This window comes from Gracilinanus agilis, chromosome 1, assembly GCF_016433145.1.
Source record: "Gracilinanus agilis isolate LMUSP501 chromosome 1, AgileGrace, whole genome shotgun sequence".
Classification (NCBI taxonomy): domain Eukaryota; kingdom Metazoa; phylum Chordata; class Mammalia; order Didelphimorphia; family Didelphidae; genus Gracilinanus; species Gracilinanus agilis.
Window position 1 is genome coordinate 496,869,817 of NC_058130.1, and position 25,439 is coordinate 496,895,255.

Sequence of the window (25,439 nt, forward strand, 5' to 3'; positions counted from 1 at the left end):
GAAGTACAAGGGTTTAAAAAAAAATACAGCTACCAAGGATAATGAAATATTGGTATTGGATGATCAATGCATTTATTTCCCAGTAGAAATATCTGCTTAGGGAAACCAAATCAATATCAGAAGTTTGCTTCCTAAACAAAGAGTCAGAGCAAGAAGCAAACATATGAACTCAAGAAACATGGCAGGTGAGATCAGGAAGGAGTAAGCAGTCCTACACAGATCAGGACCTGAGGACATTCATTATACAACAGCACTTTCTTATTGATGATACTACATAATCAAGAAAAGATTAAATCATGTTTGGCAAACCCTGTTTAAGAAGGTAGAGGAGTATTTAATAAGTTAATAAAAAGCTAGAAACAAAACTTACCCAAACTTTAATACATTAATATAATTAAATATTATTGTAGCATAAGGAATGACAAATACAATAAATTCAGAGAAACATGAAAAAAAAGTGAACTTTTCCCTAATACATAGCATTCTATCTCCAGCTCTTTATCCCCAATATGAGAGACAGCTTGTGTAAAGATTAAAAAAGAGAGAATGCCATGTATGAGAAGCAATAAAGCCAGTTTGGCTGGAATGTACAATGTAAAGAGGAATAGGATGAAATCAGTCTCATTTAGAGCTTACCTTCCATTTACATTTTAGTCCTTTGGGCTATAATGTTTTGTATTCATTTGACCTTTTTTTCTTTTAAAGAGTTTTATTGATTTTTTAATACCTCAGGCACCTCTTAATACTTCCCATAGAAAACTTTATAAAAAGAAAGCTAAACAAAGCAAATTGTCACATCTACTGCACCTAACAGTAGATGCAAAATTACACATATGTAATACACCACCTCTCTATTTGAAGGTAGACAAGTATATTTCAGTAGCTCTTCTAAAACTAAAATTGATCATTGAATTTAATCTAAATTTAAACAAAATTTTATTCATATCTCTTATTTCAACAAAGCCTACATTTCTCCTGTTCCTTCCCCTGATGCCTCTCAAAGAGCCATACAGAATAACAAGGACTTTTTTTAAAAGAAAAAAAGAGGGGAAAAAATCAGTAAAATTGATCAATACATTAAAAAAATCTGAAAATATGTACAGCATTCCACCCCTGTAGACTCTCCACCCTAATATCTCTTTTTTGGGAGCAAAGGTTATTCTTTGTAATTTTTCAATGTTCATTTTTGATTAATTTGTGACTGTTTTATTTGCATTATCATAATTGTTATATCTAGTTTGCTTTACCTTGCATTGTAGTTTATGCTTACATATAAAGTTTATATCTTTCCATGCTATTCTTATATTTATCATATTATATCATACAGCATCAATAATTCAATAAATCCAATCCAATAAACATTTATTTAGCACCTATTGTGTGCCCAGCATTGCGCCAAATACTGAGGGATACAATTAATACAGATAATAAAAATAAAGACAGCCCTTAATCTCCAGGGAGCTTACAATCTAAAGAAGGGAGTCAGTATACAAAATAAGACAGGAAATGGTAAACCATGGGGTTTCCAGTGGGGGGAGCACAGATCTTGTCTTGTGGAGTTGAAAACAGGGCAGCAGAGACAAAGAGGTCTGATATTCCATTTGTTCATTTATTAGGGTTTGTTTAGCTGTTCCCCAATTGGAAAATATCTCTTTTGTTTATACTTCTTTGCTATCACTGGACTAATACTTTAAAGCTTTCAAAGTATTTTCATATACTTTATCATATATGATTTTCACAATAGCTTATCCAGTCATGTAAGCAGAGATATTTGTATACCTCTTATAAAGATGAAAAAAATGAAACCTGAAGGTTCTGACTTAGTTATACCCCTTATACGTACTGTAAGATGAGACTCAAACTCAAGCCTTCTGACTTCAAATCCATAAATATGCTTTCCTCTGCATGATTGCTTGTCAGGAGATACCCTAATCTGTTCAACAATTTATTGACAAGTCCTCTCCAGGCAGTATAATTGTACAAAAATTCTCATTTATTTGTATTTCTTATTAACTTCAATTTCAAAGGGTAATATTTTCAGATCAAGTCCCTAGATTTCAGGGGTAAACCATCTCTGGGCCTGCAGCCCCTTCTTACATAAGGACTTAAGGTGTTCCATCAAGAGTTCTTTTGGTGGGGCAGCTGGGTGGCTCAGTAGATTGAGAGTCAGGCCCAGAGACGGGAGGTCCTGGGTTCAAATCTGGCCTCAGATACTTCCTAGTTGTGTGATCTTGGGCAAATCACTTAACCCCCATTGCCTAGCCCTTACCGTTCTTCTGCCTTAGAACCAATACATAGTATTAATTCTAAGAAGGAAGGTAAAATTTAAAAAAAAAAAAAAGTTATATTGGTACTTCAGTTGTAGAATCTCCCAGGGTTGCCTTGACATGCCAGTAGGGATAGGAGTAAGTGTTTCACTGCATCCTTTCTAAAGGAGACTATTGAAAGAAATCACTGTACTAGTAGACTACCTCTTAATGATAATAACAACTAGAAATAACCACCTTCCTATAATAAGTAAGTAAGCAAAACCAAAAAGAGGTTTTAATCTATCCATTTGCCCTGGGCAAAACTAATATTTTAATCTGTTCTAGAAAAGGAAGCTTGCTAGGTTCCAGCATTGTGGGAAATATTCACAAACCTCTCCTAACCTTTGCTACTTGAATAGTAGCAATAATTATTATACTATATATACATATTTAAAATGTGATAAAAACATGCAATCATCCTGCATTATAAAGAGTTCCTACTATGTTAATGGAAATTTAATTTAATGGAATTTTTTTAAAAATTAATTTAGATTCTAATGGTAGAAGACTGTGTATCTTGCTAAATTTTTTAACTATAAATTTTCTCCCTATAGATTAAAAAGTTTCATAAAAAAGAAAACAAAAGATTCCACTAGTTTCTACATTGATTTTTTTAATGGAAAGTATACTTACTGTACTTCAATTCAGGAGACCTGAATCAGATCTCAGTCCTGATGCTTAATACCTATGTAGCTATAAACAAGTCACCATATTCTCAGCCTCAGTTTCCCTGTCTTTAAAATGAAGATAATGCTACTTGAACTGTCTATTTCACAAGGTTGTTGGGGGATAAATACTTTATAAACCTTAAAGCACTACCCAAATGTTAGGTAGTAGTACTTGTACTAATATTACATGTGACTGGGAAAATATAATAGGAATCTAACCTGAAGAACTAGGAGCCCTCAGAAAGCTTCTAAATAAGTCTCTCTGCCTCTAAACGTGACCTTGCGTCTTATTAGTAACAATAATAGCCAACATTATCTCATTTCTTTTCAAAATAACCCTGTGAGAGAGGCACAATAGGTACTACAGGCATTATTTTCAGTCTACAGCCAGACATAAACTTGCCCTTTTTAGAACTTTTTGAAATCTGTTCTCCTAAAGTGTAGTATAAGTGTCTGATAATGCTCAGAGAAATAATGGGAAAAAATGTGTCTGAAATAGTATAACTTTGAGTATTTTTAAGGAAAGCTAGCAGTTGACTAAATAAGACTGAGGCAATATTTGCCATTTCTACATTCTCCTGAATTATTCTTCAGTTTCCACTGGATACAACTGATACATACCCCAGGGTAATTCTATGCCACATTTCTCTTATAAACCAAAAAATTTGCTTCATGTATTTGCCAGGCATCAGTTCTAAAAAGAATTTTTATTTCACACTACATTGGCATTTATGTGTTATTTTTCATCTTCAGCATATTATATTCAAGTGTAAAATTTTTTAAAATAATCTTACAAAGGGCATATTAAATACTTAGAATGATTTTTTAGTATTTGAACAAAGAAGAAACTTCACGTTTTAAATCATTTAAGTTTCTTACAGGCCTTTAGGTTTTGTCAACAGCCTCTAAGATCTTTTTGACATAGGCTTTTTTCTCCCATAATTAACAAAGTTCCAAGTAAAACTGTCTAGCGAGATAACCTTTGTCTTTGGGAAGTGGTGCCTTAAACTAGTCTAACCACCATCACTTGAAGTTCCAGGCAGGCATCCTAACATTGAGATAACCTAGTATTCTTGAGCCTATACCAAAGGAACAAAAGCTCTGATTGAACCTGTCAAGCTGGAAAGGTTTCAGACATGGACCCACAATGTTGTGCGATATGAATATAAAAGTGTAACCCCTTACCCAAACATGCGCATTGTCAGGATGCCAACAAGTCATGATTAAAGGGCAGCATGGGTACCTGGAGTCCTGACTTCCAGAGGGCCTGGAGGAAATCCCTATGTGTGGTGTGATTGTCCAGGCAGAGAGCCCCAGTAGGAGTGACATCATTGGTCTTGTAAATAGAACAATAGCTTGCTCTTTTTGTTGTGGGGACTCTTCCTGAATATGAGCAACAGCTTGAGCTCTCTCCCTTCTCTGGAGTGCTTAACCCTCCACTTGAACCTCAGCTGGGTATTGGATCTGGGGAAGTGTGGAAGAGGCTTTTTTTTTAAGGGCAACCTAGTGATTTTATATGTTTTACATGTTTCCTATCCAAGGACCAGCCAAGCTAAGTTGACCACTAAGGAATGATTTATTTATTTAGCCACAGCAATTCATGAAGACACTACTAAGAGGTAGCAGGATTGTGTGATATAATTATCTCTTCCTTCCTTGTAGAAAAGAAACGTGACAGTGTGGTATAGTGGATAGAGCATTAGATTTGGAGTCAGGAAGACCCAGGTTTGAATCCACTCTCAGATAGTCACAAGCTGTGTGACTTTGGACAAGTTACTTAACCTCTAAGGACCTCAATTTCCTTGTCTATAAAATTGAAGGGTTGTAGTCAACCCCTAAGAGATCCCTTCCAGCTCTAAATGTATGGCCCTATGTATACAAAATAATACAAAGAAGGCTAAGTAGGTGAATGAGTACAAAATGCAATAAGAATTTAGAATGCTTCAAATTGGGGAGAGGGATGTCATATGGAAGAAATAACATTTGAGCTGGACCTTGAAGAGTGGATAATAGGGGTAGGTATGTAGCACAGTGAATAGAGAGCCAGGCCTGGAGTTCAGAGGACATGGGTTCAAATCTGGCCTCAAGACACTTCCTAGCTATGTGACCCCTGGGCAAGTCACTTAACCCCAACTGCCTAGCCCTTTCCTATATCTTCTGTAGAACTGATACTAAGAAGGTAAAGAATTTATGAAAAAAAGAATAATAATTTTAATAAGTGGCTGATATTTCAACAAATAGCAATGAAAATAGAAGGCATCCAAGCTCTAGGGCTGTGTTGGTGAAGGTGTGGGACAGGTGCTGGGGTAACAAGGGGAGGACTGCTCCTTTCCCAGCTCTCCACAGCTCCTCAGGACATTTTTTGCATGCCCTGCCCCTCTGCCCAGGAGCCAAATTCGAGCATTTCCTCCTTCTGTTCTCTGGGGTAATGTGGGATGGGAAAAGGGTTGGGAGCAGGTATCACAAGTGGCTTGAAGGTACAATTTGGGCACATGATCTCTAAAAAGTTCACCAATGCTGCTCTAGGATATAAGATTTAAATTAATGTCTAGTACCTCCAAATATTATATTTTATAAAGTTTATTAATAATCACTTGAAGTAGAAGGAATAAAAAGGAAATAGAAATATAAAAACCTAATTAACAAAAATAAGACCACATGAGTAAATTCTCCTGCCTGCTCAAAAAGCCCTCTGGCAGCAGCCACGATTACAGGAAGAGAGAGAGAGACAGGGCTGCCCAAAATTTATATCCTCCCTGTGTTAGCGAGTTAACATGAGAAGGAACATGGGATGCTGGGAATTGTAGTCCAGGAGAATCAATTCTAATTACACAAGTGTATAGTTTGAGCAGAAGCACAGCCCCAGGAAATTACAGGCTATATTCAAGAAACATCAATCTAATTTGATTAGAGTGTAGAATAAATAAAATATTGTAAGAGAAGTTTGTAAAGGTACATTGGAGGCAGATTATTTAAGGTTTTCCTTGTTTGACATTTATGGTGTTATTTATTTAGTAAACAATTGAAGTTTTTGGTTTTTTTTAAGCAGGGGAGGAACATGATTTTTAAAAAGTTATTTTCTAGGAAGACTAATTTGGTTGCAATGTACAAAATAGGTTGTAATATAGTAAACAAACTGGAAAGAGGTTAAGAGATCATTGTAGTATCCAAATGAGAGAGAACAAGGGCTAGTGGTTGGCAGAAGTGGATTCAATTCTGATAAACTTACTAAGTACAAAGCCCCAAAGCTAAGTTCTGGAGATACAATGACCAAACCAAAGAGTAGGGGGGAAGGGGGGGGGAGGGCAGATATGACAAATATGCAAATCAGTGTGGTAAGAGGTGGAAAAGAAAGGGCCAAGGACAGGACTCTATTCTAGGAGTATTCAGGGAAAGAGAGAATACTTTCATATGAGGAGAATTAGGAAAAGGGATTATCTGTGCTTTGAAGGACTATAAAAACTCTCAAAGGCAAAGACAAGAAAGGAGTATATTGTAGGAATAAAGTATGGTCTGCGTGATAGTTGTTTATCTGGAAAGTAAAATACATAAAAGGGAACATATGAAGCGGGTTGGAATTACATTGCTGACAGCCTTAAATGCTAGGCAAAAAAATAACACCTTTTTCATCCTAGAAGCCACTGAAGGCTAAGTAAAACAGAGATCAGGCCAGGGCTGTGCCTGAGGAAACTTGTTTAGGCAGCTATTTGAATTACAAAAAGAATAGAGACTGGAGGTGGGAAGATTTTGAAGTTCTAACATTAAACCAGGGGAATTGACAATGAGGGCTTGAAATAGCATGGCAACAATATGAGTGGAGGAGATTCAAAAGATATAGTTAGAAACAAAGGCCATGGCAAATGATTGAACAGGAATGAAGGAAATAGGGGTAAAATTCATCTGGAGTGACTAGGAAAAAGATGGTATGATACCATCAATAAATAGGGAGTTGTAGAGGAAACAGTTTAGGAGGTAAAGAGAATTAGTTTGCCTTTGGACATGGTGTATTTGAGAAACTGGAGAGAAATACAGATAAAGATGCTCTTCCAACAGAAATAATGAATTGGAGTTCAGGTAAGATGTTAGATCTAGATGAATCTGCATAGATGTGATCATTGACTCCATTGGAATGATTAAGATGCTAAGAGATTGTAGAAAAAGAAGAGGGCATAGAGCAGCACCTCAGAGGGCATTCCCACTTGGGGAGCAAGAGATGAATGATAAGCCAGAAAAACCAACAAAAGAAAGTGTCCCACCAGGTAGGAGTAATTCCAAGAAAAGGGAATGATCAGCAACGTCATGGGAGTTAGCAATTAAGAACCCATTGGAGAGAGTAATTTCAGTAAAAAAGAGACCATGCAAGAAGTTGTAGAAGTAAACTTAACAAGATCAATCCTAGAGGGAGAGGAATATGTCACAGGCATCTGTGTGGACAGTTGGAAATGGGAGTCAGACAAGACTCTAGGGTTGTGCTAAAAATCCAAGAATGAGAATGTGTTTTTGTTCATATTTTATTATAACAACATTAGATAGGCAGAATAAGGTAATTATAGACAAATGATAAACTTTTTCATGATCTTGACCTTTTTTTCATAATTAAGAGAGATAAATGTTAAACATTTTTATATTGCATGAACCTATGTTTATATGAGGGCAGCTAAGTAGTATAATGTATAAAGCGCAGAGCCTGGTGTCAGGAAGATCTGAGTTCAAATCGAACCTCACTTAACTAGCCCATGTTACCTTGGACAAGTCACTTAACCCTGTAGTTTTTTCATCTGTAAAATGAACTGGAAAAGGAAATAGCAAATCATTCCTATATCTTTGCCAGGAAAACTGTAAAGCAGGTCACAGTCAGAAACAACTGAACAACCTCCACATAGTTACATAATCAAAAATATTCAGTCATTGAAAAACTAACTTCAGTACTTAAAGGATATATTATTTCATCTGTTCAGGTGCCTATAAAACCTTAGAAAACGGTCTCCTGAGTTTTGACCAAAGAAAATTCATCTCCTGGTGGTCAACTTTCTGGTAATAAGCCTCTCCAATATAAGCTCAGTTTTCAGAGAGCAAGTGTTTTTCACCTGACACACACTTTGAAGTCTTCCCAGCTTGGCAGAACCTATTAGATCTCAGCCCTTGCTGCCATATCTTTAATGATTCAGGAACGATTCCACAATAAGAGAAGGCAATGGAAGGAAGGGAAACATTTTATAAAATATGTGTGCATGCACACACAAGTATACACGTGTGGGGGCTGTATACACTGTCTAGTTACATAAAAACAATGTTTTCTAAGATGACTAGAAAATTTTAAACTAGGTAATTTAGGTAAAATCTATTTTGATATTTTCACAAATCCTATAGATGTATGTGTAGGCCCTGAGGTGAAGAGGATGTTTTAACTAAACCAGCTTACCAGTTTAGCCAAGCAGAAAGATCAAATGACCTGATTTTTTTTTTTTTTTTTTGCTATACACACAAAAGCTTTCTAATGCTGTCCTTAGCATCCTTTGTGTGAGACTGCCTTGTAACTAAGTGGTACTTTACATATTTTAGTATGTCAGCTATTATGGATGAGATCCAAGCCAGCTGTGGATAGTTATGTAGTGAGGCTTATAAACATATGTGTGTATGGTTCTTACATAGGCTGCAGACTAGATATCCTGAATTTACAACTAGGATTCATCAAAATGAAGTTAACTAATGGCACAACAAAAGATACAGACAGTGTTAGGCACAATCTTATTATATTAGTTGGCAGGGGATAGAGCACTGGATTTTAAAGCAAAAAGAGCTGAGATTGTCCAGAAAGTCAACAGCATTTATTAAGCACTTACTGTGTGCCAGGCATTGGGCAGTCTCTGTTCTCAAAGATTTCAAATTCTAATGAGAGAAAATATGCATAAAGAAAAAAGAAACCAGGGAAAGAAAGTTCCCATGAGGCTTGTGTTTAAGTCTTGAGCATCAGAAACACCACACAAGCAGAAGGGAACAAAGCAAGGGCTGGGCCATTGGCCCACCCACACAATGGAGGCTCCCACAAAGAACTTGCCAATGGAAGAAGAGAACTGGCATGGCCATACAGTGCTCCAATGGGAAGGCAGCTATGCCACAGCGCGGAAGTCCATGATGTTGAAGTAAGAGTCAGAAGCACAATCAGGAGGGGAAAGTTAGAATTCTGCCTCAGATACTTATTAGCTGTGTGACTTTTAGTCAAGTCACTTAGATTCTCAGCCTGTTCATTTATCTGTAAAATGGGTATAATAAATTGCACCAACCTCACAAAGTTGTTGTGGGAATCAAAATGAGATAACCTGTAAAGTACTTTCCATACTTTAAAGTGCTACTTAAATGCTGTTATTATTTTAAGCCTTTTGAGAGCAAAGACAATGTTTCTTTCCTTAATGCCTACCATAAAGTAGACACTTATATATAAGAAAGGAGAGAGGGATCTTAAGATTATCGATTTAGAGCTGGAAGGATGATGAGAAGCCATTGAAGCCAATCTGCTCATTTTATCTAAGAAGGAAACGGGTACAAAGAGGTTAAGTTACTTACCCAAGTCATAAGGCTACCAAAGTATTTAAGATAAGATAGTCTGCCTACCTCCCCATTCCAATGCCCAATTTACTATAGCACAATCCCTATACCACACATGAGGGATTCTTTTAGATGGTAGCAATTGCTAATCTCCAAATGGGTTTTCCAGATAATGATGTAACTACCACACCTGAAGACAAAAGCATTTACTAGTTGATTTCTCAGTATTGCTGCCAACCCTAAGAGCATGATTGCTTATAACTATTTGTTTCTTCTGTCAACCAGAATTCTCTACACACCTGGACACACTGATGATCATATGGCTCTCCTCTTAGAAGAGGAAAATGCAATCTTTTCTGGAGACTGCATTCTAGGAGAAGGATCAACAATATTTGAAGATCTATATGAGTACATGAAGTCCTTAGAAAAGCTATTAAATATTAAAGCTGATTTGATATATCCAGGTAAGCAATTGATTTCATCTTGTGTACCCATTTGTCAGGTATGACAGGTGGTGAAGCTTTTTAAAGATACACAGTAGTAAAGGTCTCATTCAATTCCATCCCAAGAATACCCCATTTTATTAAAAGTACCTTAAAAGTCTGAAGAGTAAATTAATATCTTTCTGCTCACATACTATTTTGATAATAATACTAGACAATTCTTGTCAGTTTCAAAAAGTATAAGGAAAAAAGTATAATGTTGCTAAGAAGTCTGGTTTAAATCAATACTTCTCAGGTATTTTGATTCTGTAAACTCTCTAGAGCTTTATAAAATGAACTGGAAAGAGAACTAAATCAGGTATCAGGAGGTCTATTCAGCTCTGCTACTTATTAGCTTCTGACTTTGAGCAAATTACTTAATCTTTCTGAGTCTCTGTTTTCCCATCTATATAGATGTAATATAGAGTAATAATATCTGTCTTGCCAACACACAAAGTGACTGTGAGGCCAAAGACCTATAAAAAAAGATCTGGGGGGCAGCTGGGTAGCTCAGTGGATTGAGAGTCAGACCTAGAGACAAGAGGTCCTAGGTTCAAATCCGGCCTCAGACACTTCCCAGCTGTGTGACCCTGGGCAAGTCATTTGACCCCCATTGCCCACCCTTACCACTCTTCCACCAAGGAGCCGATAAACAGAAGTTAAGGGTTAAAAAAAAATGATCTGTAAATATTCTCACCCCTTCAAAAGAAACCCATTATTTGTTTCATAGGTACGATAGCCAACAGACAAATTTGTAACTCTGTTTTCCGTTTTTCCTAAAGACTGGGAGAAAGGGAATTCTAACAAAATGGTTTAGAAGATAAAGAAGACAAAATCTTATTCCCAGACAGGGCTTTCATCAAATAGCTACTGAGAAACACAGTTTCTGCCACCCCCTACAATGCCCTCATGATTCTCCTGCCACTAACAATGAAGAAGAAACAAGCAGGGAGTGCTAAGAGGATAAAGTGAAAGGCAAAGAGTAACTTTTTGCCAAAATGTCACACTGTGGCTCAACATTCCTGCCAGGAAGCAGCAAAGTGTATTTACTAGTTCCATATAAAATTATTAAATGGACAATTTCAGACAAAACTGAAATGACCTTTGTAAATTGGTGTAGAATGAAGAGAGCAGAACTAGGAATCATTTATACACTGATAACATTATAGAGAAAAATTTTGAAAGTCTTCAGAATACTCATCGGTGTACAAGAATGAAGATTTAAGGGGCAGCTTGGGTGGCTCAGTGGATGGAGAGCCAGGCCTAGAGACAGGAGGTCCTAGCTTCAAATCTGGCCTCAGAGACCTCCTAACTGTGTTAACTTTGGGCAGTTCACTTAACCCCCACTACCTAGCCTTTAACGTTCTTCTGCTTTGGAACCAATATACAGTATTGATTCTTACATGGAAGAAAAGGTTTAAAAAAACAAAAAGGAATGAAGATTTAACATATCAAAGACAGGTAATGATTTAAAATGTGAAGACATGAAAATGGTCAATGTAAGAATTTGTTTTTCAAAAGGATTGTGGTTTTTTGTTGTTATTATTATTGTTTTTTATTAATAGGAAGTCATTAAGCAGGTCCTTACTCTATCAGGCACTGTGTCAAATGTTAGAATACAAATACAAGCAAAAAAGATAGTACCTGCTCTCAAAGAACATACAGTCTTATGGAGGAAGACAACATATATATGAAAGAGGTTGGGAGATGGTGGGGGTGAGGGGTGAAATTTTGAAGGTACCTGGTATAGGGACATTAGAGAGAAAAAGTCCTAGAGGGTTGAGAATACAGGCTCTAGAGGAATGAAGACATGGCTGGTCTGGCCACCTCCTTAAAATGGAGGTTTTGAAAGGGACCAGCCTATCAGATAGAGGCCCTGGGGTGAAGAGTTAAGTTCAGTGTGCAAATTAGTTGTAGGAAAAATAAATCAATTACAAACACTTAGGCTCAGAGGATTGAGAGCCAGGACTGAAGACTAGAGGTCCTGGGTTTAAATCTGACATCAGATATTTCCTAGCTTTGGCACCCTAGGCAAGTCATTTAATCTCAGTTGCCCAGGCCTTATCTCTCTTCTGCCTTAGAAATGATTCTAAAACCGAAAGTAAGAGTTTACATAAGATTTGACAAGTATATTTATAGTCATCCAATAAACATTAAGCACACTGTTTTAAACACTGGGGATACACACACAAAAAAGGCAAAAGATAGTCCCTGCGTGGAGGAGAAATCTGAAAACAATGTTAAAATAAAATGCATGGTCTGACTCTAGGGCAAATACCAAAGGAAATGCATAAGAATTTTAAATTTTAAAATATCTGAAAGGTCATCTAGTCCAACCTTCTCATTTTACATATCACTCAAGGGCTTGGGGTCATTCCAGTAAATCACTACTCTCAGAAATTCCTTAAAGCATAAACTCAAGAACAAATACAGGAGCATTTTAGATATTCAAAAATCCCATAATCTTCTACTCCATCTAATCCCACCCATTCTCTAGAAGGTAAAAACATTTTAAGTGTTGAACAAATATAACCTCATTTAACAGTGGATAGAATACTAGGTTTTGGAGTTGGGAAAACCTGGGTTCAAATTTGACCTCACATAATTTCTAAGTGTGACTCTGGGCAAATATCTTAATCCCCTATTGCTTAGCCCTTGCCCTTCTTAGGCAGGAGGTGTAGTAGTTTAAATTCTCTGTGTCTGTCCGTCTCTCTCTCTCTCTCTCTCTCTCTCTCTCTCTCTCTCTCTCTCTCTGTCTTCCCAGCCTTTCTGGGCTTCGTCCTTCAGTTTCAGGCCAGTCCTCTTTAGCAAATAGTCTTCTGAGAGAAAAACTCTGTGAAGGTTGTAGTTTCATTCTGGAAGGCTAATACCTGACTCAAATTCAGGAATTCTTGATTTAGGAATCCAAGAACTTTCATTTTCAGGAACTCTCACCTATACTTAGAAAAAGAAAAAAAGTTGGAAAGTGACCAAGAATTCAAGGTCCAAGAGCTCCCCTCTCAGTCTTATATGAACCAGCATGGATTCATTACCATATGCTTTTCCTCCAAGCTACTTTAAGGGAGATGAATCAAAGGAGACCTTAGTGAAATTAATTAATTTCTTCAAAAACCTGATAAGATTATAGGATGTGGGGACAGAGCCAAGATGGTGGCTTAGTACCAATGAGCTCTGAGAATTCTTCCAAACCAATCTTTAAAAAGGGCCTCAAAATGACAGGCAGCAAAAACCAACACCAAGAAAGAGAGAGAGGTGTCTCCTGTGGAAAACAATGTGAAAGGTAGGCAGGGAGAGTTGATTTTCATGGGATAAAGGGGAACCAGAAGCAAAACTGCACACATTGGAGTGCTTAGCCAACCATTCCCCACCTACTGTGCCAGGTTCTGAGTGTAGGCATAGGTTAACTTAGGGATCCCAGGACCCTGCCTATACCAACAACAGAGCACCCCATACCCACATACCCACCCCTTGAAGTCCCAAGCCCTGGTACCAGCCTGCAGTGAAACCCAGAAGTCCAAGGTACTTGGTGCTTTGAAGCCTACACTTGGATGAAGCCCTAGCCCCAGGGCAAAATAGCTCAAAGCACTGAGTCCTGCAAGCCTTCAACAGAGGAGACAGAATTAGCAGCTCTCAGCATTCTCTATCCATTGGCCAAAAAAAGGCTGAGAAACTGAACAAACAACAAAATTTATATGGTAACAAAGAGCAAAGCACAGAGTTAATAGGGGATAGTGAGAATCAATCAACCACATACAAAACTTCAAAGAAAAATGGAGGAAAATAAATAAAGGCAATACAAAAAGAAAATAACTTAAAAAGCAAAATTGGTCAGCTGAAAAAGAAGCACAAAAATCCAATGAAGAAAAGAGTCCCATGAAAAGTAGAATGGGCCAAATGGAAAAGGAGAATCAAAAAGTCGTGAAAGAAATTCATTCTTTAAAAATTAGAATTGGACAGATAGAAACTAATGACTTCATGAGTCATCAGGAAACAATAAAAGAAAATTGAAAGAAGTAGAAGAAAATATGAAATATCTCATTGAAAAAACAACTGACCTGAAAAATAGATCTAGGAGAGATAATTTAAGAATTTTTGGACTTTCTGAAAGTCATGATTTTAAAAAAAAAAAAAGCCTAAACCTCATATTACAAGAAATTATCAAAGAAAACTGCCCTCACATTCTTGAATCAGAGGGTAAGCTAGAAATTGAAAGAATCCACAGATCACTTTCTGCAATAAATCCCCAAATGACAAGAGCTCCCAAGCCAAAGAGAAAATGCTGCAAACAGTCAGAAAAAAACAATTCAAATATCATGGAGCCCCAGTCAGGATTACACAGGATCTGACAGCTTCCAAATTGATCAACTGGAAGTCTTGGATATGATATTCCAGAAGGCAAGGGAAGTGGGTTTACAACAAATAATCACCTGCCCATCAAAACTTCCTTTCAGGGGAAAATATGATAATTTAATAAAATATAAGATTTCCAAGCATTCCTAAACAAAAGACCAGACAAAGAGAAAATCTGATGTCCAAATACAAATTTCAAGAGAAACATGGAAAGGTAAATAAGAAAGAGAAAAAGCTCAAGGGCCTCAATAATGTCAAATTATTTATATTCCTACATGGAAAGATGATATTTATAACTCTTAAATTTTTTTCATTATCATCTTAAAAGTATCATAGACAGAGCAAAAGCTTAGCTAGTAAGTTTAGGATGATATGCAGAAAAAATCATGGGATGAAAAGGAGGATTGCACTAAGAGAAATGGGAAGAGAAAAGTAAAATAGGATAAATTATATCACATAAAGAGGCACAGAGGGGAAAATACTATTATAGTGATGGGAAAGATGAAGGTGGCAATGGGTAATACTTAAACCTTACTCTCATTGGAATTGGCTCAGACAGAGAAGAACATTCAGATTCATTGGGGTATAGAATCTTACCCCATAGAGAAGTAAAAGGAGAATAAGAAAGGAGGTGGTGCGGAGGGGAATAATATAAGAGAGGAAGAAGTTGGTGGGGTGGGGGGTGATTATAGCATGTGGGACCCTGACCAAATTGAGGAATTCTCCAGTCAAACAGGTAAGATTATAGGGCATAGGCCATTATTTACTGACAGCTGATGGAACACAGAGCTCATTAATTGGTTGAATATCAGACATCCTTACCTTCATTGTCTATAAAAGCAAGTTGGCCCTGTGGTCTAGAGCTCTTACATCTAGATCTCATTCCTTAACGTTTCCCTTGTATTTTCTTTCAAAATACAAAAAGAAGTAGAGTAAGAAAATCTCTTTCCCTGTCAGCAACAAGAGTAGCAATTACAATTTACAAGCAAAGCACATACCATTAAGAGTCATCCTTCTACTTAGCCAAGAAGGTGGTTCAGTTCAGGAATACAGTTTTACTGTGTGACCCTGGGCAAGGCACTTCATCCCCTTTGCCTAGCCCTTACCACTCTTCTGCCTTAGCACTAATACATCATATTAATTCTAAAATTGAAAGTAAGGGTTAAAATATATATATATATATATATATAGTTCTAAAGCCCAACCCAGAGAGCGAATTTTGAGTTCCCTAGGCAGTATAATCTCAGAATATAGTTTTTTCTTTTTTTTTTAAGAAAATCCAATTTATCTACCTTCCTAAGTCAGAGTTCTTTATCTTTACAACATTGTTGTTATTATATCAATTATTCTCTTTGTTCTATTCATTTCAATATGTAACAATTGATACAAGTCTTCCCAGGTTCCTCAGAATACAGTCCAATAACAGATAGCGGAGATTTCCTGGGTAGCAGTTGTTTCACTGGTCACTTTAAATTCAAGAGTCTAGAGTTTAGCCACCAGACTTTCCAGAAGTCCAATGGCAAGAAAACAGAGGAAAGGAAAGGGAAGCAGAGGTGGGAGATGCTTTCTTATTCTTGTAGACTCAGAGGGAAGACCAGCTCCCTTGATAAGAGTGCATGTTCCTGAGCCTCAATTTTAACCAGTCATCAGAAGATAGCACCAGTCTCTGAAGTGTCAGTAGAGTCAGTATACTATTCTGCCTCCATTAATGGGATCCATTACCATGTAATTTTGTCAAGTTGAGGGAGGAGAAGAAGGAAGAGACCCCAGTCAAACTAATCAGAAGCTTCCTTATCAGTCCCTTGTAAATGTCTAGCACATAGTGCTTGATACATACTTGGTAAATGAATTATTCATAAAGAAGAAAAATAACTGAAGCCCAGAGATCTTATCTGACTTGCCCAAGTTCACATAGGTATCAAGAAGCTGCAAAAAGAGATAACTACAGTTTCTAATCTATAAGAATTACATTCCCCAAATTCACTGCTTGGAACTTGAACATTTTTACTTTTTAAACAATAGTATAAATGGTAATTAGATTCCTATACTAACTGTAAAAGCCTATTTAACTGTATGCAGTGTATCTGGGGTATATTCTTAACTCCAAGCTACTGTTGGTAGCTCTTTTGGCCCAGGTTTAAGAGAAGGGTAGAATTCAGGAGTAGCGACCTAAAATAGGGATGTTAGGACTTAGAGAAATAAAAGACCTATGGGAAACCATCTAGGCACTACAGGTACCTGAGCCAGTTTCCCCCCATTCTTTTTTAACATTTTTATTAAGTTCTATTTAATTTGTTTAAATTTTCTTTTTTATTGTGAACTTAGTTATTAATTTAATTATCAACAAATACATATTTTAATATATAATGAATAAGAAAGATTTGTATGAGAAATTGAACTGTTTTGTAGTTCTTTTGAAGAAATTAAATTCAAGAAACATTTGAAGATCTTCCTGATTCCAAATCCTGCATTCTATACATTGTCATCCAACTACCTAGAACACTTCACTAGATACTTTTTAGCCCACATTTCTCTATCTTTTCCACAAGAATAATATGAGGCTTTTTTCAATCCTCTTCTAAAATCTAAATAAACTATATCTTATAGCTATCATAAAAAAAAGGTAAATGATGACCTGTTCTATTTTTTTTTTTATTTAAACCCTTACCTTCCAACTTGGCTTCAAGGCAGAAGAGTGGTAAGGGCTAGGCAATGGAGAGCAAGTGACATGCCCAGGGTCACACAGCTAGGAGGTATATGAGGCCATATTTGAACCTAGGACCTCCTATCTCTCAATCCACTGAGCCACCCAGCTTACATGACCTGTTCTTGATGAGTCATACTGAATTGTTTTGATCATAACATATAGGATTTTGCCAAGATTTGATGTCCTGATCTATCATTTACAGACTTCATCCTCTTGTTCTTTCTCTCTTTTTTTTTCTTAAATTGGTGTAGCACTTAGCCTTCAGGCTTGTGGCATTTCTCTCATTCTCTGCTATCTTCAAAAAATGCATTATAATAGCTCAGGAACAACATCAGCCAGTTAGTGCTTAGTAATATTCATCTAAGCCTAGAGTTATAGTTATAAAGTTATAATTATCGAAAGCAATTGGTTTTTCTCTTACTAACTACTTATTTATTTGGGGGCAGTTTCTTGCTGTTCTAGAATGGGGGTGTGAGGGTATTTTCTCTGGAAACGGGCTGTTTTTCATTACCTTTTAAGATGTTACTTTTAAAAAACCAGTTCATACATTGTAACCTTCACACTACATAATACTCACTTGATGGTTTTTATGCTGGATATATTTGCATTTTTATGGTAAAGGAAAATTATTTGCATTTTTATGCTAAAGGAAAACCAGACTAAACAAATGGGGAAGAAAGCCAATATAAATTACAAAATATTGTAAAGAAATGTTTTATTGCCTCCTAAAGAACTCAAACTAGGCTAATGAATTGGTGCTTAGACTATGCCTATTTTAATAAATAGAACAATTTGTTCCATTTGTATAGAGGTAGCACATCCATGATTTGTGCCTCTTGAAACTATTTTGTTCTCTGTTATTTTAAACATCTCTCCTACAACCTATTGGGTAACAAGCTAGCTTGTTTTCTTTATTTAGAAATGGCTTATGAAACACAGCTAATACAAAAACTATCACAACTTCCAAATTAGTAAAGTTCAAATAATGAAGCATCACCTAATCATTCTTACATTCCTACTACTTTCAAGTTTAAATTTTAACAAATCTCATTATTCATTCTTCCATTCTATATGTATTGCCTTTAATGTGCATAAGGGCATTTGGTACATATTCTACTTTAATATAATTCTATTTAAGATTATACCTTAAATTTTATTTATTATAACTTTATAGCAGTCAGAAAAATTCATATCCTTTAGAACTGTTAGGAATTGGTTAAATAAATGAGCTCTTTTTACCTAAATGGTTTGTGTTTTGTAAATATATTTTAATTTAGGACATGGACCAGTCATCTATAATGCTGAAGCTAAAATTCGAGAATACATTTCTCACAGAAATGCACGAGAACGTCAAATTCTTAATTTTTTTAACGATAATGTTGGAGAGTTATTTACTGAAATGGAGCTTGTAAGGATTATTTATAAGGTAATTCAAGTTTATTTTCTGGTTTATACAGATCCAAAATTGAAGACAAAATTTCATTACTGTTATATATCATTAGCAGAGTATAGAGAGGCCACATGTTGATTATGTATGTACACAATGTCACCTCCTTCACTAGAAATCACAACTTCTAATAGCCTCAGCCATCCAGAACACAGCTATTAATTGGGGAATAAGAGGGAAAAGGCCTCTGAACACAAAAGCAGCTGTCATGTAGCCAAGCACAATAAAGCATACATATTTTACTCCCTGAGAGAATCCAGTTAACTTAAGCTAACCTACAACAGGTTAGAGGCTACAAGTTAGAAGAGTCTTAAAGCAAGGACTCAGGTAACAGCATTAAAAAGTGGCTATTGTTGGCAGCTTGCTAGCATTAGGAGGGGTATAAATACCAGCATCCTAAATGCCTTAGTAGCCCTGACAGTATTACTATATTATAGCACTGTAATAATGATTGATGATGATGATAATAAATATTATTCATCCGATCAAGAAAAGATTTGTGTTCATTATATTCTGAGAAGATAAAGGAATATGTAATATATTTTAGAAATTTTCATCAAGAATAGTTTTAATTGTTAATATTTTGATACTTTAAAGTAAACCTTAGTCATCTGGAAGTTCTACTTGAGTAGAACATCTCATTTTTCCATGATGTCAGGTAAATAAGATGCTATACTTTTTCACACTTTTTTCCTGAGAAAATGAGTCATCACAATCACTCCTTCCTATATAATATAACTAGACTACCTGTCAGATTTAACTAGAAGATACTAGCAAGTAATCAGTGAGTAAAAAAACATACAAAAAAAAAAGAAATTCTTATCACAAAGAAATTAACATGAAGCAGAAGTATTAAAGACTAAATTAAGTCAGAGGAATTGGAAGCTTACCCCACCCAACCACTAACAAAAATTTATCAATCAAATCTTAAATAATAATATTGTAATATATAATAAAAAGCCTAAAGATACAGAGGAAGAGAATATGAATACAAAATAAAAAACACTTATTTTTAAATGGGAATATTTTAGTGTGGTTGTTTGCAATGTTTACAGTGACATTCAAAAGAAAATCAAAAAGTTAGAAGGGGCTTCAGAATTGAATTCAGCTAGTGAATTCAGTTCAGTCCAGAGCTGAAAAACAGTTGTTTCTACAATATCAACTCTACTTGAAAACCTTCAGGGAGAGGAAATTCACTGCTACTTAAAGCAGCCCATTCTAATTTTTTAATTTTTTCCTGAAACAGTGCTAAAATCTACTCCATGGTCACTTCCTGATTTTCTCCACTTGATTTGAGAAGTCTGTTTCCTCTTCCAACATAAAATAACTGAAGGCAGCTATTATCTACCATTCCATTTAATTTCTTTTCCAGGTTAAATACCTTAGAACTCTCAATTAGCATCCTTCCCTTGTGAGGTTGACCCTCACAACCCTCTTCATCTTTCTCTGGATGTGCTCAGGCTTGTCAATGTCCTTCATAAAACATGGAGCCTAGAAATGAACACAGTATTCTCACTATGGGATAAGACTAGACTAGGATAGGGCTATCACATTGTTCTGGCAACTGTCTCTTAATGCAGCATTAATTTGGGGCAGCAGTGTCACAGTGCAGCTTCATATTAACTTTGTGGTATCCCCCCCCCAAAAAAACTCAGACTTATTTTTTCCATGAGAAATATTGCCTAACCATAATATTTCCCAATCTTATACTTATGTTTGATTTTTAAATAATTAATTTTGTAAGATTTCAAATTTATTCCTATTTCATATAAGAATCAGTTCATTTTTGCCTATTAAGATCTTTTATCTGAATCTCAAACTAGGAACCTAGATTCCTATCAGCTACAAATTAGACAAACTCATCATCTATACATTCATCTAAGACACTGATAAAAATGTTGGGAAAGCTCAGATCTCTGGGGAACTGCAGTAGAGACCTTCCACCAAATTAACATTTTACCCATTAATGATTAATTAAGCATACTTTCCCCCCCTTTTCTTCCCTATAACGATAGCATGAGAGCATGCCAAATATTTTGCTAAAATCTAGGTAAATTATATCTATAGGATCTACAAATTTAATGCTTTCTAGAGAGCCTGACACCTGGTAAGCATTTAGTAATTACTTATTGATTGACTGGCCTATCAGCTTGGTAACCTCATTTAAAAAGGAAATGAGTCATTCTGGCATGATCCATTCTTGATGAAGCCATGCTGACTTTTGGATGATCTAGTCTCTCAATTAGCTAATTTAGTCTTTAGTATTAAATGGAATACTTAGGGAGATTATTAGCTCCTAAACCAATATCACTTTCACTATAATTTGCACGCTTTTTTATTAAGGTGCTTCAAAAGTTAGGCAACTGTGTACTTTCACTTAGTCCGTTTAATACATTGTAACTCACTAGGTACTCTAGTAGTCTAAAAAAGTTAACAGCAACTTCTTGAATCACTTAGCATATATCTTATTGATGGTATCATATCTACTTGGAAATGCTTTAGGAATTAAAGAAAAAAGAATTATCACTTGATCATAAATATTAGTATTCTGGCAAAGTAGCATACTGGTAACAAAGAAATACTGAGGCATACTATAGGTTACTAAAGAATGACAGTGGTGAAATTAATCTTAATATTCAATTTTGAATACGTATATTTCAAAACTTAGCATTTATATGAACTGTAAACCAAAAAATATTAACGTATGTCTACTACTATTTATTGATTTGGTTAAGAAAGTAACTAATAAATACATATATTATGCATTTATTTATTCATGCATTTATTATTTAATGGGTGTAAACAAAATTTGACCATCCCCAGATTACTAACAGATACAGATAACACATGCTTTCATAGTTTTTCAACCCCATTTAAAATTTTTCAGCACAATTTCATTGCAATAAAAATCAAGAAAGAAATCAGTTTTTCAACCTATTGAAATTGCATCTTATTAACTATTGTTGAAAATATTTTGGTATGTTTTTATCGTAACTTTTTTTATTGTGACAGTATTTATTACAAGGAGATATGTATTTAACTTGATAAATTTTGGTAACTTCTACATATTGAAATTCTGAATATTTATTTTTATTATAAACTCACCTGTTTTATGGGAAAACATTTTCTCCATTAAAATCACTTAAATTATAAATTTCAGAATAGTTGATCTGAAATGAAATTTACAAAATGTAATATTTATTTTCTCCTACTGGGTACAACACTAAGAGCTAGAACTCTGCCCACAAGTAACTTATAATACAGAATAGGGATAAGACATTTATCAACATAGAAAGCTGGCATTAGTAATTTTCCACTAAGTACATTAGAGTTACAAAGCAAAATTCTATTTGAGTTCTGAGAGGGAAAATCATTACCATCAATGTTTGGTGGCATTTTTATTTGTCTGGATTGTACATTTAAAAATAATTATTTTAGAAATCTTTCTTTTCCTACTTTTTCCACGAAACCTCTCTTACTATGACAACCACCAAAATATGACATATTTGAAAATAATAAAGTCAAAAATTATTACACTTATACAGAAAGGGTATTTATATATTAAAATACTTATGGAGAAGTGTTAAAAATGAAAAATGTTTCACATTTCTTGTTTTCAAGGCACTGCTCTTCTGGTTATACCCATCTGATCATTTCTGTTTCCATGTTGTCTTCTCATTAGATTGTGAGCTCTATTAAAGCAAAGAAATTTTTTCTCTGTTTATTTTGTTGTGTTTTTTTCTTTCTTTTTTGGTATGCTTAGCAAACTGCCTGGCATATAGCAAGTACTTAATAAATGTGGATGACTTACTGTTAAGGAGAAAGGAAGTCAGTCTGTAAGGAAACCAAAGGTTAAACAACAGTTTCTGAATGCTGTTCATTACTCATGTAATGCTAGAAAACCTAAAGGAAAATCCTTAGCCTTTAAGTAGATACTAGAGAAAATGTAGGGGATAACTTAGACCAGAGTTGTACAAATAAGGGGATAACTTAGACCAGAGTTGTACAAATAAGAAAGTGTGATTGTGTTGCAATCTGCATGCCTGGAGGAAGTGTTTACTCTTAATGAGATCAATGAGATCACAGGTCCTTCAAAGTACTGCTGCAAACAGAAATCCTCCTTTTAGGCATCGCTGTTTCTTCAGAGTTCATCTAGATGGATAAATTCTTTTCTGATTAATTTAATGTCCTGCCATTTCTGTAAAATACCTGCATGTTCTCTCCTATTTCTCTTTGTGAGTATGTCTATTTGTGAATATTTGTTTCTGTGACCCCTTCCTTGCCTTCTCCCTTTTATCCCACCACTTCTTCCTCTGATTTCATTCTTGAGTCACTTCTTTTTCCTCTAGCTTTCCTCTTTAGGGAGTTTGGGGGTGGGGAGTAAGGGAGGTTAGGGAGAACATTAATTTTTTTCATAATTAATTTTTTTGTAGTAGATGCTGAACAAATAAATCCTAATTATATTCTTTGTTAATGCTAACCAATCAGTTAGGTGGTTATTAAATATTAGATCCTATAAAAAAATTTAAGTGTAAAATCTGAGTCCCAATTGTTTATTAAATTATAAAAGTATGCAAAGATATTTTCATGTATAGGTTAGGCCATCTACTCAAAAATAATACTATAAGGATTGAGTATGTCAGCCTAAAACATAAAGCTTATTAACAATGTAAAAGATTTTTATGACCGCTTATAGGAGTTCCTCCGGATAAAGCTTTTCTTGATATCACTTTGTTCCAAGAAGTTCTATAAAATAAATTTACCTAATGGATTTTCAAAAATAATATTTTTCTTCCACTCTTGTTTCTTCTTAGAACACTCCTGAGCATTTATATAAAGCAGCTAAACGTAACCTCTCCCTTCATTTGCACAAATTAGAAAAAGATGGAAAAGTATGTAAGTATTCTTTAAAAGTGCAATTCTACTTTATTTTTTAACATTGTCAGTTTTTCCATAGTTCTCTATCAGCTACTCATGTAGAAAAAAATGTTTCTTGAAATACAGCTTCTGACCATCTGCCCAATCCATTATATGTCAGAGGTATGGATGGTAGAACTGGCCAGTTACAAAGATCCAAAAAATCCATTTGGGGAGGGAGATACCAAAAGAGACAGAGAATGAGAGTTAGGGGTGGGGGCAGAACAAAGACTTATATGGAATCAGCCATTCTTAATGGTTTTTTGAGGCAGCTAGCTTATGCAGTGGATAGAACACTAAATTGGTGGAAGTTGGTATTTAGTTTTGTCTAACCCCTAACTCCATTTGGGTTTTCTTGGCAAAGATACTGGAATGGTTTGCCATTTCCTTCTCCAGATCATTTTATAGCTGAGAAAACTGAGGCAAACAGGGTTAAATGACTTGCCCAGAGTCACAGACAGTTAATGAGGCCATATTTGAACTCAAGAAGAAGAGTCTTCTTGACTTCAGACCCCAGCAGTCCCTGGAGTCAGAAAGACCTGAGTTCAATCTGACCTCATACACTTAACTAGCTATATGACCTTTGGCAAGTCACTTACTCTAGCTCAGTTTCCTCAACTATAAAATGGAGAAAATAATAACCACCTCTCAAGATTGTTATAAGGATCAAATGAGATATTTGTAAAGTTCTGAATATAGTGACTGGTGCTATATAGATGTTATTATTATTGATCTGTTAAATTATTATTGATCTGTTAGAACAGATCAGTCACAGAGATAATTTTCATTTTTTGATAGCTTTTCCTAATCAAGTCAACAAAGCGTATATTTTCTGAAAAAGAATGGGAGAAAGCCCTAATTACCCTGGAAATAGTGAAATGGCTATTCTCGTATTTATTAAAAATGAAAAGATTTATTAAAATAATTCAGTCATCATTATGGAAGTTTCAGATTGCTAAAGATTACTTTAATTCTTCATAAAATGTAAAAATCTTAAAGCAATATATATTATCCACATCTACAAAATAATGATGCAAGTTTTCATATGAGGCATAGAATATTGTTATGTACTTAACATCTCTTTAAATCAGCTTAATTTATTTAAATTTTTTTCTCTTTTTTCTTTTCACAGCAAGCCAAATGACTCCTGAAAAGAAATGGAAAGCCAATCTCTAATTTTATGCCAATAAATAAAGAATATGAAATCTTTATTGAGATGTATGCTATAGAATATGGAAAAAGAAACTAGCTGCAAATAATTACTTTTGCTCCATTATCAGAAAAATAAGAATTTTATAATCTACAGGGTATAGATTATAATTATAATACATCTAACTTTGTTAATTTCAAGACTTTATGAATAGATTGTAATAATTTGTGAGTTCTTAAAGGACTAATTAAGACTGCTGTACTTTAAAATTAATAAAAAAGTTTATTTTGAACAGTCTTCCTTGAAAGTTGTCAATTGACAAAAGTAACAATATTTTTTCCTTAATTTCCTCTAAAACAGCACAACCTCATTTTTAATCCTTCCTACTTCTTTAAGGGGGAAATAGGCGGTTTGTGGGTTCAATATATTAAAAGGTGGTCACCAGGGGAAATTTCCCCAATAATCTCAAGTCAAAATTGACTTTTATGTTGATTTATTTACAATTAGGAAAGTTGAAGGTAGGGAAATTGAGAGAGAGAAACTCTGGCCTGGACCAGAGGCACGAGAGGCCTCCTTAAGGCTAGAGCCTCCAGAAACGGCAAGGGAAGAGAGAGAGAGTCAGCCTAACTTACCCACGTGACAATTCAAAGGGAAGCAGTCAGAGGTCTCACCAGAGTCTCAGCATTCCAACACTCCTCCATGAACCAGAAGAGGTCCTCGCCAGATGCTGTCTTCCACCAAAGACCCTCCACTGACTGAGGACCTTCTCCTTTTAAAGGGGTCACTTATGGGTCACTTCCTGTTCCTCCCTCCTAATTTGCGTGTCCAATGTCACGTGGCAACCTCAGCAGCCACTTAGCCCA

The 25,439-nt window shown here is 35.3% G+C and overlaps 1 protein-coding gene across 1 annotated transcript in view; it reads left to right on the forward strand.

Moving 5' to 3' along the window:
- The window catches only part of LACTB2 (lactamase beta 2), a 40,618-nt gene extending 15,745 nt beyond the window's left edge, over positions 1 to 24,873 (forward strand). The window contains exons 4-7 of the mRNA XM_044665909.1: positions 9,809 to 9,987; positions 18,340 to 18,488; positions 23,324 to 23,405; positions 24,559 to 24,873. Of these exons, the coding sequence (XP_044521844.1) occupies positions 9,809 to 9,987; positions 18,340 to 18,488; positions 23,324 to 23,405; positions 24,559 to 24,602 (454 nt within the window). The 3' untranslated portion in view covers positions 24,603 to 24,873. The remainder of the gene's footprint in view (positions 1 to 9,808; positions 9,988 to 18,339; positions 18,489 to 23,323; positions 23,406 to 24,558) is intronic.
- Positions 24,874 to 25,439: the final 566 nt, after the last annotated feature.